The sequence below is a fragment of the Electrona antarctica genome, assembly GCF_951216825.1.
Source record: "Electrona antarctica genome assembly, chromosome: 3".
NCBI classification, from domain to species: domain Eukaryota; kingdom Metazoa; phylum Chordata; class Actinopteri; order Myctophiformes; family Myctophidae; genus Electrona; species Electrona antarctica.
Genome location: NC_136808.1, coordinates 11,490,193 through 11,508,837, shown reverse-complemented (window position 1 = coordinate 11,508,837; position 18,645 = coordinate 11,490,193). Strand labels below are relative to the sequence as shown.

At 42.8% G+C, this 18,645-nt stretch overlaps 1 protein-coding gene across 1 annotated transcript in view; it reads right to left on the bottom strand.

Moving 5' to 3' along the window:
* The window catches only part of LOC306919635 (CUB and sushi domain-containing protein 1-like), a gene marked incomplete at its 5' end in the record, with an annotated part of 687,041 nt that overhangs the window by 448,247 nt on the left and 220,149 nt on the right, over positions 1-18,645 (bottom strand). The window contains 2 exon segments of the mRNA XM_079496199.1: positions 10,499-10,706; positions 11,457-11,651. Of these exon segments, the coding sequence (XP_079352325.1) occupies positions 10,499-10,706; positions 11,457-11,651 (403 nt within the window).

The window sequence follows — 18,645 nt, the reverse complement described above, 5'->3', positions numbered from 1 at the left end:
GGTGGCCTGCCGCCTATTGGCCTGCCTGCCTGCCCTTTTTTTTTTTTTTAATCATGGCAGCCCCCTACGGTCGCGGCCCACCGGGAATATGCCCGGTACGTCCTATGGCCAGTCCAGCCCTGTGGGACTGTGTTTCATTCATGACTCTTGACAGTGTCTATGGACATGTCAACGAGTTGACCGTCTTACTTTATTAAAATAAGATCTGGTTGCAAAAGGGTTTGAAGTGGCCCTTTGTGTGGTGGACGAAAACAAACAAGTCAAAGTGTGCAAGCCGGGGGAGAATGAGAGCTCCTCGAAAGGAAATAATTAAGGGCCCCTTTTAAAGCACAGAGAGCACTGGGCTCAGGTGCTCCAGATCAGAGCTAATGGCCTCACAGCACAGCTACACCTCCCATGAAGTACAGTGCCTTAGCCTGACATCCACGAGTGAGAGGAGCAGGCCTCAGTCCTCCACAGCAGACGTACCCCCAGTGGTGGAAAGTAACTAAGTACATTTACTTAAGTACTGTACTTATTCTAAGGTATTTCTACTTTACTTGAGCATTTCCAATTTTACATTACTTTTACTTCTACTTTCTCCACTGCATTTCAGGTCCAAATATTGTACTTTTACAGTATTCCGATCCACTACATTTATTTGACAGCTTACTTTGTAGATTTTGATTATGATTACAAAACATAGGCTACAGTATCCGCTTCTGCCCTACATTTTGGCCATTTGAAAATAGCAGATCTACAAGCTCACTGCTATTTTCAAAAGATTTGTATACATTTGAAAACTTGTGAAATGGGACATTCTGCACACCGAGTACTTTCTACTTTTGGTACTTTAAGTACATTACATTTTAAATTCCGGACTTTTACTCGTATAACAAAGTATATCTACATTGCAGTATTGATACTTTAACTTTAAAACATTTGAGTACTTTTTTCCACCACTGCAGACCCCCGGCTGAAAAGCTGAAAAGCCCTGAACCTTATAGTGGTTATTAATACCCACTTAGACCTGAGGACGATTCTACAAATGCCTTCTAGCTGGGTCTGAATTCGTTAAAATCGTGCACTTGGTGACAAGTTTTTGATTTTTGGTATGGTGGTAGGTATAGTTATAAGGTTTTCAAAAACCATCGCAAACAAGTTGGGAGCGCCCCCTAGTGGTCCGTTTGCAATGAATCTAATATTAAATGGGTCAGTATATGGTTATAAATCAAAATAATTGATAAAAGAGATTTTCCAATGGATTCTATTAGTGTTGGGTGTGCTAAATAACATACAAAAAAATTAGGAAAAAATAACTTCTGGAAAGGCATCATTTTCAAGATGGCGTCCACGATGGCTGCCGGGAGATTAAAATTCCTATAAACTGGGATTTAATACATAAAAAATCATAACAATTATGCACTTGGTGACAAGTTCTTGATTTTTGGTATGGTGTTAGGGATGGGCATAAGGTTTTCAAAAACCATTGCAAACGAGTTGGGCTCGCCCCCTAGTGGTCCGTTTGCAATGAATCTAATATTAAATGGGCCAGTATATGGTTAAAAACCATAATAATGGATAAAAGAAAAAAATCAATGGATTATATTAGTATTGGGTGTGCTAAATAACATACTAAAAATGTAGGAAAAAATAACTTCTGGAAAGGCATCATTTTCAAGATTGCGTCCACAATAGCTGCAAAATGCCTATAAAGCTTGGATTTAATATGTAAAAAATAATAATAATTGATCAAATAGATTTTCCAATGGATTCTATTAGTATTGGGTATGCTAAATAACATATAAACATTTTGGGTGAAAATAACTTCTGGAAAGGCATCATTTTCAAGATGGCGTCCACGGTGGCCTCAGTAAGCTTAAAATGCCTATAAACTGGGATTTAATACATATAAAATCATAACAATTATGCACTTGGTGACAAGTTTTAGATTTTTGGCATGGTGTTGGGTATGGGCATGAGGTTTTCAAAAACCATCGCAAACGAGTTGGGCTCGCCCCCTAGTGGTCTGTTTGCAATGAATTCAATGTTAAATAGGCCAGCATTGGATTCATTGCAAACAGACCACTAGGGGGCGAGCCCAACTGGTTTGCAATGGTTTTTGAAAACATTATGCCCATACCTAACATCATGCCATTCACCCAAAATTTGAATATGTTATTTAGCATACCCAATACTAATAGAATCCATTGGAAAATATATTTTATCAATTATTTTAGTTTTTAACCATATACTGTCCCATTTGATATTAGATTCATTGCAAACAGACCACTAGGGGGCGAGCCCGACTTGTTTGCGATGGTTTTTGAAAACCTTATACCCATACCTAACATCATGCCAAAAATCAAAAACTTGTCACCAAGAGTATAATTGTTATGATTTTGTATGTATTAAATCCCAGTTTATAGGCATTTTAAGCTCCTGGCAGCCACCGTGGACGCCATCTTGAAAATGATGCCTTTCCAGAAGTTATTTTTTCCTAATTCTTTAGTATGTTATTTAGCACACCCAATACTAATAGAATCCATTGGAAAATCTCTTTTATCAATTATTATGGTTTTTAACCATATACTGGCCCATTTGATATTAGATTCATTGCAAACAGACCACTAGGGGGCGCTCCCAACTCGTTTGCGATGGTTTTTGAAAACCTTATAACCATACCTACCATCATACCAAAAATCAAAAACTTGTCACCAAGTGCACGATCTTGTTGATTTTGGACGAATTCAGACCCAGCTATTCTAAATTATGACAGTTTTCAGAAAATCCAGTTTTCATGTCAGTGCTTCTCAAACTATTTCATGTCAAGGACCCCAAAAATTATATATATTTGGCCGACGACCCCCATCTGAAAATATATTGTTCCAGGGACCCCCCCAGAAGCAAAGTAATATATTCAAATATTTGCACCACATTTTCATGATTTAAAAAAAATAGCAGATCTACAAGCTCTTTTAGATCTGCTACTTTTTCAATGGCTAAAGTATACCATAATGCTTAAAACACCAGTCCAGAATGAGTTAAATGGATGATGTCATGGGGTAAAGTTGGGCAAACAGCAAAAAGTGATAACTTTCATATACAGCTTGAAATCACTGCTGGAGCAGATCATCTGGTGCAATTAGTGGAGCAATTCTCAATCAGCATTCCGTTTGTTTTTAGCCAGCTGGTCAGTGACGTCAGTTCAGTAATGTCATCCGGTGCAAACAGGACCCCGGAAATGATGCATAATAATATAAGCCCTGCAATCTAAATGTGGCAGAGATACTCGAGTGGGTCACGTTGCACGACCTCAGTGAGTCATGTACAATGTGGAAAATACATTTAATGGAGTCTGGAGTGCTGTACAATTCTGAGGCACTATTTAATTATTAGCATTTCTATTTTCTTTAATACTACTTCTACTCCACTACATATCTCAGAGACAAATTAAGCTTTTACACTACAATCATTTAACAACTTTAGTTACATGTCACTTTACATATATGGATTATTAATATAACACATACATTAACCACTCAAGCACTATTTTATACTTTTAATTATTTACTTATAATTGAATGTGTTAGAGAGGCCATTCAAAGAAAAGTGTAAAGTAAATTGGGAACATTGTGCACATTACTTTAAGTATAGTTTGATTCCAATATACCGTTGTACTTGTACTCATATCATTACTTTTACTTAAAGATGGAGTGCCGCGATGCTTTTCCACCCTAAAACATGATCGTCAGGTCTTATTGTTATATAAGGAGGTATAATTTTTTCAAATAAGTGTACAGTAGTTGTTAACCCATTTTGGGCGGGAACCCCTTTTGGTGTTTTAAACATTATGTTATAATTTAGCTATTGAAAAATAACAGATCTACAAGCTCATAGCGCGCCACTACGAGCTTGTAGGTCTGCTATTTTTGAAAAATCGTGAAAATATTTATTTCAGAAAACTGGAGGATTTAGAAGAATCTTTTTAAATTTTGAGGTCAGGCCTGAATGGGTTAAAATGTAGTTTTTATGTGGGCACGCCCACCAGTTCATTAAGTATGCCTGGTTTGAAACCGTGTGGGAAACTAACGACTTACTGTACCACACACACACACACACACACACACCAGCGTGCTTTTTTTTTCTTCCGCAAGCTGCTATAAGTTATTCAAATTTTGCTCGTTCCCCTCTGCACAAATTCTCTTTGCCGAAAATAACCAATCTACAACCTCACAACGATTGCTGATTCGCCCAATGTTCACCCCGGAATCTAGGGCCGACAGGGTTTGTTAAAGCTTTAAGCATGCCACCACAGTCCATTGTTCCTATTCTCCCTGTCACCGATATTGGACGCGTTTGTTTGCTCCACCACCCCATCTCCACCTGTATACGCTTGGTTTTCCCCGGTGGGATTAGTTTCCCCCTGGGGGGCTACACAGTTTCTCCCTGCTCTGGAATCGCTGTCTTCTAATTGTGCAGAGCGGGGCGTAATTATGTAGGCCTAGCAGAGCCTGAACACCAAGATCAAATATAATATTCAAACCTGTATTTACAAAATGTTAAGAACGTTACTTGGCCCATTGTTTACCTGTGGCACGTTCTCTCACTAATGAGAGTCTCCCCCACATTGTAAATTGTATTTATTTGCCTCATTCACGTATCTTACCTACAGCTATATGCACACTGCATAGGCGTACTGTATACTACTGTATCTCATCAAAGAGGTTTTAGTGCCGGGTCCCTGATGCAGTTGAGGCTCATTAGCACATTTCAGCAATGAGGTTGATGAGTACCACAGATGTAATTTCAACCAACCAACACGTAGCAGTAATACAATGCCAACAATACACGGACACAATTGCTGTTCCCCAGCTACCATGTGATTTGCTCGGGCTGCAGGAAGGATGGTAAGAATTGAATTTATCCGCCTTGTTAGCGATGTTATAGATTATAACGAATGTTTTGGCAAATCCAATGTGACACTCCGTGTTAGAAAAAAACAAGTATTCCAATTCAATTGGAATAAACAAGAAGATATTGGATTGATTTATGAACAAATCTAAGCACTAATAGATATGTTGAAGAGACAATTACGCCAACATATTCTATTGGCAGTTATGGGATATGATTGATTCTGTAAGTAAGGGAATGTCGTGGCAGTTAGACAGAAAATCTTTTTTTACGTCCAAAACCATTACTTTTGAGAATAAAACAGAAAAATTATAATATAATTTCCGTAAGTTTCATAATTATAAAAGATCCACAGACAGATTTAACCACAACCAGGCATCCCTAGTTTGGGCAGGTTGTATAAACATAATTACAATTATCAAAAGAAAGGAAAAACAAATTAAAAGACAAGAAAATAATTGTGAATATCATAATAAAGTAGGGCAAAAATATCAAGCGATGAAATGTGGATAATATGCAAGCTTTCTGCCTGACAGCGATGATAAAAACTATAGATACCGTAGGGCTGCAAGCTGTATACAGTATGTGGCATGACAAAGACAAATATTCACCATTGCGGAAAAAGGTAGCGAACACGATGGGCAAATTTAGCCTATTATCTGGAAAAGCCTTTAACCCATTTTGGGCGGGGACCCCTTTTGGTGTTAGCATTACGTTATGCTTTAGCCATTGAAAAATAGCAGATCTACAAGCTCATAGCGCGCCACCGAGTGGCGCGCTACGAGCTTGTAGGTCTGCTATTTTTGAAGAATCGTGAAAAGTGACATGAAAGTGTTTGAGAACGACTGACATAGAAACACATAGCTTTTTCAAGAAAACAGTCATGGATTTAGAAGACATTTGCAGAATCGTTCCCAGGTCAAAATGGGTTAAAGGTTTTGCTGAGTATGCACAGCCTCGTTCAGCAGCATCCTGCTTCACTTCCATACATTCACAGCCATTTGCATCCCGTTAGTGTTCCAGTGTTGTCCATTCATTGAGCAACTGCAGTGGAGCAGTTTGGGGGTTAAGTTTCTCGCTAATGGAGTGTAATTAGTGAGGGAGAAGACAGTGCAACTCATTTGCGTCTCCTGCTCCTATTATTTCCACCGTGCTTTTGTATATATAATTGCTGACGACGCTCTAGTAGGCTAGTGCATGAGATCATACACGCCCCACCACAATGTAAGCGTTCCAAAAATGCTGTGTTATGATGAATTAACCAATAGGGACTTGATCTGCTTCTGAATTGACCGGGTTTTGTTTTGGGTTAGCAGGGATGGATTTGCTGCATGGGAGGGGGGGGGCGGGGAACCATGCATCTGCTTTTGATATCCCCCATTCATCTTCTTTTTTTTTAAATGTTTTATGGCCATTTTTGGTCAGACTGAATTAAATTACATTTCTGTCTACAATACTGTCTGATATATTTGATATTTATGTTTGATATAATATCGCAATGTAACAATACATTTACAATGGTTATGTTAACCACGCAAAAGCCGGACTCCAGGAACTCACCACCAGACTGGAAGCGAATACGGCATGGAGATATGCGAAGAGAAAAGCTAAATCCTGGTCAACAGCCCAAAAAAACTAGCACCAACGGAACATCACAATGAACGGGCAACCACTGGAAGAAGTAAAAGACTTCAAATACCCTGGGTCTTTTGTGAGTCAGTGAGGGCAGCTCCATAAAAACAGGTCAGACTGTACAAGTCACTTGTACTCTCCACCCTACTCTGTGGTTCTGAGAGCTGGTCACTCACAGCGGACACTGAGCGCATTATACAGTCCTGCGAAGTGCTACAGAAGCTACACATATAAAGAACACTGGATAAATGATTACGTGAGACAGATAGTCACCAGCCATGCTGGAGAACAGGAGCCTCTACTCTCAACAGTAAATCGTTGCAAACGGGCCCGGTACGGTCAGGTCACAAGGCATACCTCGATGCCAAAGACCATCCTACAGGTAGCCTGGGGTCCACCTATGCTTTCTATGGCATAGGCAGCTCCCGGCAGGATCCGCCGGGAGAATCTAGACGCAGCTGCGCGACATGAGACTAGTTAATTAGAGCGACAGAGAGAGAGGAGTGTGTGTGTCTGTGTGTGTGTGTGTGTGTGTGTGTGTGTGTGTGTGTGTGTGTGTGTGTGTGTGTGTGTGTGTGTGTGTGTGTGTGTGTGTGTGTGTGTGTGTGTGTGTGTGCGTCAATTTAACAAAGGTGCAGTTGATCAGAAATCAGCAGAGAGTGATCGACGTTTGCGCTACTGTATGCCGAATTGAAGTGGACTCAGTCCCAGACTTTTTTTTCCTCCCTGGAAATAAAAACGTCTGGGTTTCTGAGGCTATCCTAGGGGACAGTGGAGGGAAAGCGGAGAAGAGGCAGGCAGAGAAAGTCCAGGATGGACAACAATCACATCAAGGAGTGAACTGGCTGCAGCTTCCAAAACCTGCTACGCACAGCTGAAGACCGAGAGTGCTGGAGACCCCCGACTGCCACCATGACACCCCTACGGCCCCCTATAGGCCATGGGATGAGTACGAGTAAAATGTTAACCACATTCACCCTGGAATCCCTATTTTGGTGATATTTTTAAAATAGATCTACATGACGATGCACTATCATGTAGATGCATTGCATCACAATGTGTCATACAAAGGCTAGCATACACTGTAGGGCTGTGGTTAATACAGTTACAAACTGAATTTTGCCTATAAATACATGATAAAAAAAGAGAATAATAATAATAGCAGTGTCACTTTTGGAAGAAAAAGTTAAAACAATAGCATCACCGGTTTTAACCCATTTTGGGCGGGAACCCCTTTTGGTGTTTTAACTAAGCATTATGTTATACTTTAGCTATTGAAAAATAGCAGATCTACAAGCTCATAGCGCGCCACTCGGTGGCGCGCTATGAGCTTGTAGATCTGCTATTTTTGAAAAATCGTAAAAATGCGGCACAAATCTTTGAATATATATTCTTTCAGAGCGAACGTTTTTTTTATTTCGACGTCAGGCCTAAATGCGTTAACAGACATTATTGATAGCGCTCCAGCACCATTAATCTACAAGTATCTGTACATGTCCTCCTGAGAAAAGTCCTTTAATAGCAGGGCTATGGTGTCCTCTTTACATATTGAATATTGCTCCCTTGTGAGCCTGGAAGATGGAACTAATACATCAACTGACCTCTTCAATGTGAACGAGTCCATATCAATAAAGCCTCTATAATATAATCCCTGGGAAAATGTGCAGCTTTTCTCCAGAGCACATTTAATGAACAACAATGAGTAAAGTAGCATAAGGGCTGGACTGAGACCAAAATTCGGCCCGGACATTTTCGCGGAATTTGGCCCAGACTGGCCCACCACAACCAGCGTGCAGATAGGCTACTCTACTGACTTTTCGGTGTACAAGCCCTTAACACCACCACCTTTACAGTACAACATAAATGATACACAACTAATTTAACATTTGTCCCAGACCGGCCCACGAGAGGGTCGGCCCACCGGGCATATGCCTGGTACGTCCTGTGGCCAGTCCACCCTTGAGTAGCATAGTGTTAATTATTATGGTTCCAGTCACACTTTCTGAGTTAAATTAAAAACTTGAACCCCTATGGGGGGACATTCTAACCTGACTCCGCCAGATGGGGCAACAGAGAGTACACTGCAGCACTCTGTATGCCTTGATCCCGCCTCTAGCTGCCACTGATTGGCCAGGCCGTTTGGTGGCCGGAGCATCAAGTCTGCCTGAGAGTTCCCAGATGGGAGCAGGAGGGGGGAACCCAGTGTACTCTCTGCTGCCCCATCTGGCGGAGTCAGGTTAGGGACATTCATGATTCACCAGAAATAGCAAGTTCTACAAGCTCAATTTCATCCTGCAACTCAGGTCCTTTACACTAAGAACAGAGGGTTTATGGTTAACACGTTTACTGTACTGACTAGTACAAATAGGCACCACCTTTTTACATTAAAATAACAGTTGTTTCCTTTAAACAAATCGGCACCACCTGTGGATAGACCAATAGGATAGCTATACACCACCAAGATACCCATGTATCTGTCAAAATACTTCTTTAATGTCAACGAAGTCCACAATCACAACACCAGAGGGAGTTCAACAAATCACGTGCAACCCAGATTTGGCTTTAACAAGGGTTTGAATTAATTTCGCTCCTACTGTATGCCACTAAAATGTGGAACGCCTACCAACAGCCATACAAAAATATGAATGCCTATACTAGGCTAAGTCCCCACCTTTTTTCTTTTCCATACTGTACATGTTTACCCCTTTTTTTTTTTACTTTTGAGAGTTTACTCAAGAGTTAAAGGACCACTTCACCACTTTTCAACCTACCTGGTCCTCACTAATGTTCATGCCACCATTTTTTTCTACTTGGTCTATCTCTCATGGGACGGCTGTGGGCAGTTCAGAAACCCGTCCACCAGTGACATCATCGATGGGGAATCCAAGCTAATAGAAACTGCAGGATTTCTATTCCTGAAAGGTTGCAATGCAATAATGGAAACCATCGTTCTCAAGATAATACAAAAATAATTCAGAGTAAAAGCGGCCATTTCTTCCCGGCACCCTAGAGCTCCTATTTTGAAGGAATCCCGGGAATGATTGTGTTAAAGAAAAAAAACATGAGACACAGACTGAGTTGAAGCATCTTGTGCTATTTTATCATGAACATTAGTGAGGACCAATTATATGAAGATAGGTTGAAAACTTAAAGTGGGAGTGGTCCTTTAACTGTATACTGTATGATGATTTCCTTTTTTCGTAGTATTTGTACGTCTTTAAATGTTCTGATGAATTGAAAATGGAGGACTAAGATGTAAACAAGTCTTAGTGCTATTTCTGCTTATCCTCTCAGTAGCAGTTTTTATATTTACCTGTACTTTCGTTTAAACTGTACCCATTCTACAAACTGTGAAATAAAAAATCAATCAATCAATCAATCAATCAATCAATCAATCAATCCACCGCCTGTTTTCGACCGGCACTCGCCCCTCTAGACCAGAAAAACCACACAGGCTGGGCCACGCTATTATTACCTAATGTAATTAAATCATGCTCGTTATATTCATCATGGAGCTGCTGTGTTTTTAAAGGTCGGCATATTATTCACATTATTGCTGATCGTCTGTATGTTCCAGTGTAAGCTCCACTGCTCCAAATGGAGGAAGCCAGCAGCCACATATACAGTATGCCCGGCAGGAGAGATGGCAGGCAGGGGAGAGAAACACAGTCTATACATTTCAGGTGAGACAATACGCCGTTTGCATGTTGGCTCAATCTTACTATAGTTTTAAACGTTTCATAATTCAATATTCTTTCAGCAGAAAAAGCGCTCCAGGCAGAGCTTTTAAAAGGCAGATGGAGTGAACACAGCCTGAGTGGGTGTGCTGTGTTTGGAAGATGGAACAAACAAACAAAAGTAAATAAATAAAAGCTGTGTGTGTGTGTGTATGTCTGTGCGTGCGTGCGTGCGTGCGTGCGTGCGTGAGTGTCACAAATACTAGCATGTGTGCAGTGAAGCTCGTACAACTCACCATACACTCGGTGCCTCAGTTCCACTGATTTCCAGAAAGTCGTATCTGTCCTCCATCAGGAAGTCACTGAAGACCAGAGCTATGGTGTCTCCAGGTTCAGAGAGAATGGACCACGTACAGTCCAGGTTGTTTTCGTACTCCGCAGGGTAGCCGGGGCTGGCTATCGAACCCGCGGTGCCCCGTAACGTACCGCCACACGCGCCCTCCGCTGTGGAAGGAAGAGAGAGTGAGAGAGAGAGAGAGTGAGGGAGGTTTACGCGGGACAGTCCTCTCCAAAATTGTGTTTCAATTCTTTCTTTGTGTTCAATCTTTCTTGTTACACTTTCCGTTATTGAAACATTCATGCTGCAATGTGTCTTATATAATACTGTGGCGTTATCGGTCTTGTGACGACAATACATACTGTCTGACGTCTGACGTCAACATCGCTAGAGGGCGCTAAGTTCTTGGGTTTGTGTATTTATTTGTATTATAATCCTGATAGCCCCCTATCTTAGATCGCCTCATATAAGAACTGTGTTTGAAAAATAAACAAAACCTTCCGTCGCACCGGCATGCAAAGGGTTCTGGGAAATTGAGGCCCAATGCATTACAATGTGGTGCCGTGCGTGCGTGCGTGCGTGCGTGCGTGCATGCGTGCGTGCGTTCCTTCTCCGCTCTGTTGTTGTGATCGCCACTTAGTTTGGACTATTTTTCAACACTACGACTATTAAAGCGGATTTTCATGACAAGCAACGATCAAGTCGGCGCAGTGGCTCTTCAAAGGTAAGTGTAAACTAGGCAGGGAGATCTGGAACACGATTGTTTAATCACCGCAGGTGATTAGTTTGATACACCTCATTTATCAGTCATTTTTTTTGTCTTAGTATTAGCAGCTGTATACTAACTATTACATTAACCGAATAGACATAAAAAACAACCGGACAAGCAACAAAGACAAATCAAAGGACATACGTACCTCTACAAAATGGCGACGGAAAGTCCCACTGCGCTCCGCTGCCGGGTGATACGATGCACGTGAGAATGTTGTGTCCCTCCAGCACGAAGCCCGACTCGCAGCTGTAGCGGATCTTGTCGCCCATGTTGTACCGCGCGCCGTGGATCTCTCCGTTCGGAATGATGCCGGGGGTGCCGCACGTATGACTGGGCAGGACTGTATAAGGGACAGAACAAACAATGGAGAATATTATAGATTAGCCCATTAATAATACCTGGAACGCATCTGTGCCACCTTAGATTTCAATCATCATCATCATCATACTATTATAATCATCATCATCATCATCATCATACTATAATTCTGACAATGTCTGTCTGTCTGAATGAATGAATGTGTGTCACTGTAACTGCCGTATCTCCTCACCGCCTGCACCAATCACTCCCACTTTTCACACAGGCATTGACCATAATAATATGGAGGTCTTAACGAAGCCCCTTTTCAAAATTATAAATTAATAATGAATTCATTAGTGAATTAAAAATGCGAAAACGCACCCATGGCGCAGTACCCCCTGCGGCCACAAGGGGGTAATATCTCACAACGGGTAAGGGCTAGTTATTTTAAACTTTAGCTATTGAAATAATAGCACCTAAATAATACAACCTCATCTGCGCTACAAGCTTGTAGAAATTGTGAAAATGTGTGCAAACCTTTGAATATATATTCGTTCAAAGCGAACGTTTTAACTCAACTCAACTCAAACTCTGCTTCTGCGGGGTCCCTGGAACAACATATTTTTTCAGATGGGGGTTGGCGGCCAATTACAGATAACATTTGGGGTCCTTGACATGAAATAGTTTGAGCACCACTGACAGAAACTTTATTGTAGAATCTGAGTAAGAATACAAAAAAGTCTGCACACCAATTTCAGCTCCCACCAGTAATTATTTACTTAGAAGTAAGTAAGTAAAGAGCTGGGAGCTGACTTTTTTTATTCTTACTCTCTATATGACTGTGTCTGATCCGGCACCCAGCCTACATACAGTAGGTAATTGGATGTGCGTGTCCCTTGGCTGTTTTTTTCAGCCTCTTTTTCTACACTTGTAGAATCTGGTCTCAAATTGGTAAAATAATATCTAGTTTCCTCAACAGATAGCAAAATGAATCGTAGAGGACTCAGAGTGCATCTACAGTAGTATGGTTAATGCTGTAAAATAACATCATAATGCAGACAATTCAGATCACACACACACACACACACACACACACACACACACACACACACACACACACACACACACACACACACACACACACACACACACACACACACACACACACACACACACACACACACATCATCCACCAACTGCTTTGTTGTGTGTCAAGAGGTTAGGAGACGAGAGGCAAAGAAAATATATCAGTTTATTGAGACTGAGGAGCACTTCCACTAGGAATAAAGTACACAGGCAATGCTGTGGCACTGGGGAAATGGATAATGAGTAAATACACAGAGAGACTCCAACAGCTAGAGACAAACACAGAAACACAGGTAACAACTTTTCTGTGAACCGTCAGGGGAACGCAGAGAACAGACGGTATAATTACACACACACAAGGGCTGCATTAGAGAGAGAGAGGGAGAGAGGGAGAGAGAGAGCGCTGAGTGCTCCCTCCCTGGTCGTTGGGGAATTGGACAGTGGTGGAAAAAAAAGTGCTCACATGCTTTACTGAAGTAAAAATATCAATACCTCCGATCCGATTCCGATCATTTCATTTTGAGACATACCGATACCGATCTTTCCCGATCCGATCTTTATCTTTTCATATAACACTTATGCCATATCACAATAGCAAATATCCTAATGTATGTCACGCTAGTGTAGTCTGTTGTGTTAATTGCCTTTCAATTATTGAAAGGCAAAAAGGTGACTATACTTTTATTAGAATGACTGTCATTGTGTTTTCTTTCTTTCTATGAAAGCATGAAATAATGATGTAAAGAGTACTTCTCATTCAGAGAGAGTATACAGACACCTATCCCATCATAGCAGGGGTTGCATTTTCTTTTGTTTTAATCATAGGTGTTTTTCACGCCTCTGAGTGTGACTAGTCTTTGTTTGATGATCTCTGACTGGGACCAGAAGGAAAACAACTAGCATAAACACAACAGTTTGTTTTACAAAATCTCATTGCTTATACATCTTTCTTTGAGATTTACATTAGACAATTAAAAATCCGATCTTTTGAAAATCATGAGATCGGAGCCGATTTCCGATCCGATCAGGACAACCCTAAATACCGCAATGTAGAAATACGTCCTGAACACTCCCACTGAAGAGTGTCTGAACACTGAGTGGCCACTCCCACTGAAGAGTGTCTGAACACTGAGTGACCACTCCCACTGAAGAGTGTCTGAACACTGAGTGGCCACTCCCACTGAAGAGTGTCTGAACACTGAGTGGCCACTCCCACTGAAGAGTGTCTGAACACTGAGTGGCCACTCCCACTGAAGAGTGTCTGAACACATGGCCACTCCCACTGAAGAGTGTCTGAACAATGAGTGGCCACTCCCACTGAAGAGTGTCTGAACACATGGCCACTCCCACTGAAGAGTGTCTGAACACTGAGTGGCCACTCCCACTGAAGAGTGTCTGAACACATGGCCACTCCCACTGAAGAGTGTCTGAACACTGAGTGGCCACTCCCACTGAAGAGTGTCTGAACACTGAGTGGCCACTCCCACTGAAGAGTGTCTGAACACTGAGTGGCCACTCCCACTGAAGAGTGTCTGAACACTGAGTGGCCACTCCCACTGAAGAGTGTCTGAACACATGGCCACTCCCACTGAAGAGTGTCTGAACACTGAGTGGCCACTCCCACTGAAGAGTGTCTGAACACTGAGTGGCCACTCCCACTGAAGAGTGTCTGAACACATGGCCACTCCCACTGAAGAGTGTCTGAACACTGAGTGGCCACTCCCACTGAAGAGTGTCTGAACACTGAGTGGCCACTCCCACTGAAGAGTGTCTGAACACATGGCACTCCCACTGAAGAGTGTCTGAACAATGAGTGGCCACTCCCACTGAAGAGTGTCTGAACACATGGCCACTCCCACTGAAGAGTGTCTGAACACTGAGTGGCCACTCCCACTGAAGAGTGTCTGAACACTGAGTGACCACTCCCACTGAAGAGTGTCTGAACACTGAGTGGCCACTCCCACTGAAGACTGTCTGAACACTGAGTGACCACTCCCACTGAAGAGTGTCTGAACACTGAGTGGCCACTCCCACTGAAGAGTGTCTGAACACATGGCCACTCCCACTGAAGAGTGTCTGAACACTGAGTGGCCACTCCCACTGAAGAGTGTCTGGACACTGAGTGGCCACTCCCACTGAAGAGTGTCTGGACACTGAGTGGCCACTCCCACTGAAGAGTGTCTGAACACTGAGTGGCCACTCCCACTGAAGAGTGTCTGAACACTGAGTGGCCACTCCCACTGAAGAGTGTCTGAACACATGGCCACTCCCACTGAAGAGTGTCTGAACACTGAGTGGCCACTCCCACTGAAGAGTGTCTGGACACTGAGTGGCCACTCCCACTGAAGAGTGTCTGGACACTGAGTGGCCACTCCCACTGAAGAGTGTCTGAACACTGAGTGGCCACTCCCACTGAAGAGTGTCTGAACACATGGCCACTCCCACTGAAGAGTGTCTGAACACTGAGTGGCCACTCCCACTGAAGAGTGTCTGAACACTGAGTGGCCACTCCCACTGAAGAGTGTCTGAACACATGGCCACTCCCACTGAAGAGTGTCTGAACACTGAGTGGCCACTCCCACTGAAGAGTGTCTGAACACTGAGTGACCACTCCCACTGAAGAGTGTCTGAACACTGAGTGGCCACTCCCACTGAAGAATGTCTGAACACTGAGTGGCCACTCCCACTGAAGAGTGTCTGAACACTGAGTGGCCACTCCCACTGAAGAGTGTCTGAACACTGAGTGGCCACTCCCACTGAAGAGTGTCTGAACACTGAGTGGCCACTCCCACTGAAGAGTGTCTGAACACTGAGTGGCCACTCCCACTGAAGAGTGTCTGAACACTGAGTGGCCACTCCCACTGAAGAGTGTCTGAACACTGAGTGGCCACTCCCACTGAAGAGTGTCTGAACACTGAGTGGCCACTCCCACTGAAGAGCTGGGGTGTCCAGAGTGTCTGAACGGTACAGGAGGAAGTATTTGCAAAATGGTTTGCAAATAGTTTGGTACTCTAGAGAGAATTCAACTTGGGATGAATTGAATGAAGACATTAGCAACGTGTTTTAATGAGAATCTCGATCCTCTGATCGTCCGTCGTAAATTAATTGATTACAGATATAGTACATAGTAGTAGTAGTACACATAGTGCATGCATAAACTTTCCTTAATGATTATATCTTCTCTATTATTAAGGTTATTGTATAGCAGTCAATTTGTATTGGGGTTGGGGAGGGGGCAGCGGGGCGGGGGTTGCGAGACATGGCCAAAGCATTTCCGGGGGTCCCCCATGCAGCCAAAAACGTTGAGAACCCCTGCTCTGTGACATTGAAACCAGAGCTCTCTGAGATCGTGAATGAAGAGAATGTGCGAAAGCGCCAAAGGTAACATGCAGGACACGTGCTTAGTATTTACTGCCCTTTATGCTGACTGGCATGTAGGGAAGCAACACACCCTGCCAGGCCGTGCTCGCACACTCTCATACTCAGACAGAAAATCCCACTGCCGTGCGAGGTCTCCAACTTTAGTAAAAAATAATCAAAACTGTTTCGCTACTCAATTCAATTCAATTCATTTCAAAGGAGCTTCATTGGCATGAGAAAACGTACGTTTATATTGTCAAGGCATGAGTAAAATACTCACCGAAACAACCACACATTCTCTGTATAATACACTTTTTTGGGCAGAAAAAATATGTCAGCCAGACCTCCAGATCACTGCGCCCTCTACCAAGCCCCCAGAAAGGCTGCATGGCCAGCGTTGAAGTGCTGAGCCCTACTGGTCAGTGGCAGTTGGATTTTCTGTCTATGAGCACGCCTGGCAGAGCTTTAACATGCTCTGGACCAGGGCTAGGCAGAGCTTTAACATGCTCTGGACCAGGGCTAGGCAGAGCATTAACATGCCACAGCTCTGGACCAGGGCTAGGCAGCAACAAACAAGTTCAACTCCTGCCAATATTGTAACAGGACAGAATATAACTGACAATCAGCGCATGATTGGCTGAAGCCAGCATGACACAAGTGACGATGATTAACAATTGGCACAGGGTGGAGAGACAAGACTACAATACAATACTATACAAAATAGAGGTAATTAACCAACATAGGAAGAAAGAAATATCACTGCAAAATAAACAGCACAATACCACCACTTACTCTTAATCATTTGGCCTATATCTTACCCCTCTTATCCCTAAACTTATTTTTCCATTTTTTACTATTTTGAAAATCATTTAAAAATAGTTCAAAAAGCCGATCTACAAGCTGCTCACAACATGTCGATGTAGTTCGACTAGTTGGACCTTTGAAAATGTTTTTCAAAATAGTAAAAAATCACAAATAAGTTAATTAGGGATAATTAAAGGGACATTTCACCGCTGGAAGAAACTGCAGTCACTCAATGTTAATAGTATTTGTAGTAAAGATAACAGTAGCACAATTTGAAATTTGAACCCTATGGCCAGACAAATAATGAAGTCTGTGTGTTTGACTAGGGTTTGACTGGATTGCTGAATTCCTACAATGCCCATAATGCTTTAGTGCTCCTTGTGGAGAGGGAAGAGGCTGCATGGAGGTGTGACTTTGTAGTCCATGAAGGAAGGGAGACCACATTTTCATGACAGGTTTTTTGTCATGAACACGGCGTCATGACACCATATTACACATAAAAGCCCCCAGGAAAGACTTTCTTGTGTCCTAAACATCATTAAAATAAGATCTTAACACAAAGCGGTCTGCCATTTTTCGCCTAATGTCCATCTGCTTGCTTGCTGTGATCATGAAGTTGGGTCAGTTGTGGCCACAGCAACCCTGGTTTGAATCTGGGTAAATGTGTCTGCTAAAATGTCTAAATTGTATTTTCGCTGAAGGTTTGTCCCAGAAACAAGTTGTAGGATGTGTTTTGGTATAATAAGGACAGCTACAGGAGGTTGCCTATAATAACCACACCACAGTTTATCAATGCCTCTGGCTAACAGGTCTCAGCTTAACAGAAGGCAGGTTAGAGGCAATATGCTACCTCTCACATGCATCATAGTCCTGGCTCTGGTGTTCGCCGCATGTGTACAGTAGCTTCACAATTGGAGCATGTCAACTCACATTCAACTTGTCAGACTGTGAGCATGTCATATGTGTGCTTGTGGTGTGTGTGTGCGTGCGCGTGCGCGTGTGTGCGTGCGTGCGTGCGTGCGTGCGCGTGCGTGCGTGCGTGCGTGCGTGCGTGCGTGCGTGCGTGCGTGCGTGCGTCAGTCAGTCAGTCAGACAGACAGTGTGTTTGTGTATGGCATTTCCAATTAAAGGCTGTGGTACAGTAATTAGACAAGGCTTTAGAAGTAGGACAGAGAGAAACAGGGAGAGAGGGGCAAAGAGAGAGAGGGCGAGAGGACGGAAAAGAGGGAGAGAGATAGAGAGGATGGCAGATGGAGACGAAGAGAGAGAGACGACAAAATGAGATGCTGAAGGACAGACGGACAGACAGGCAGGCAGGCAGGCAGCCAAGGCAGGTACGACAGGAAAGCGATGAGATGAGGGAAATCATTATTGAGCGAATGCAGAGCAGGGGAGGGAAGAAGGGAGGTGTCAGACAGCATGCTACCAGACGAGACACCAGAGCCAGGGAGAAAATGAAAACACAGAGGTGAACTAATTGCACAGGGGTCTAAACAGCTGTAATTGACCTTAATTGAGCCTTAATTTGGATGGTATGAAGTCATGCATTAGTGCCATGTTACTCACACTCAGCTGAGTGTCCTGCTCTATATCCATGCACACCATACTTACACAAGTCATTCTTAACCTTTAGCATTTAACCGCTTGATATTTATTATTAGGCCATCGATCACAGTTTGATAAGATTTGTATCTCTCATACGGTACCCTAATCTACAAATAATATCCATTGTGTTAATTTAGTGTAAATGGAACCACATGGACCACAGCAATCCATTTGGTTAG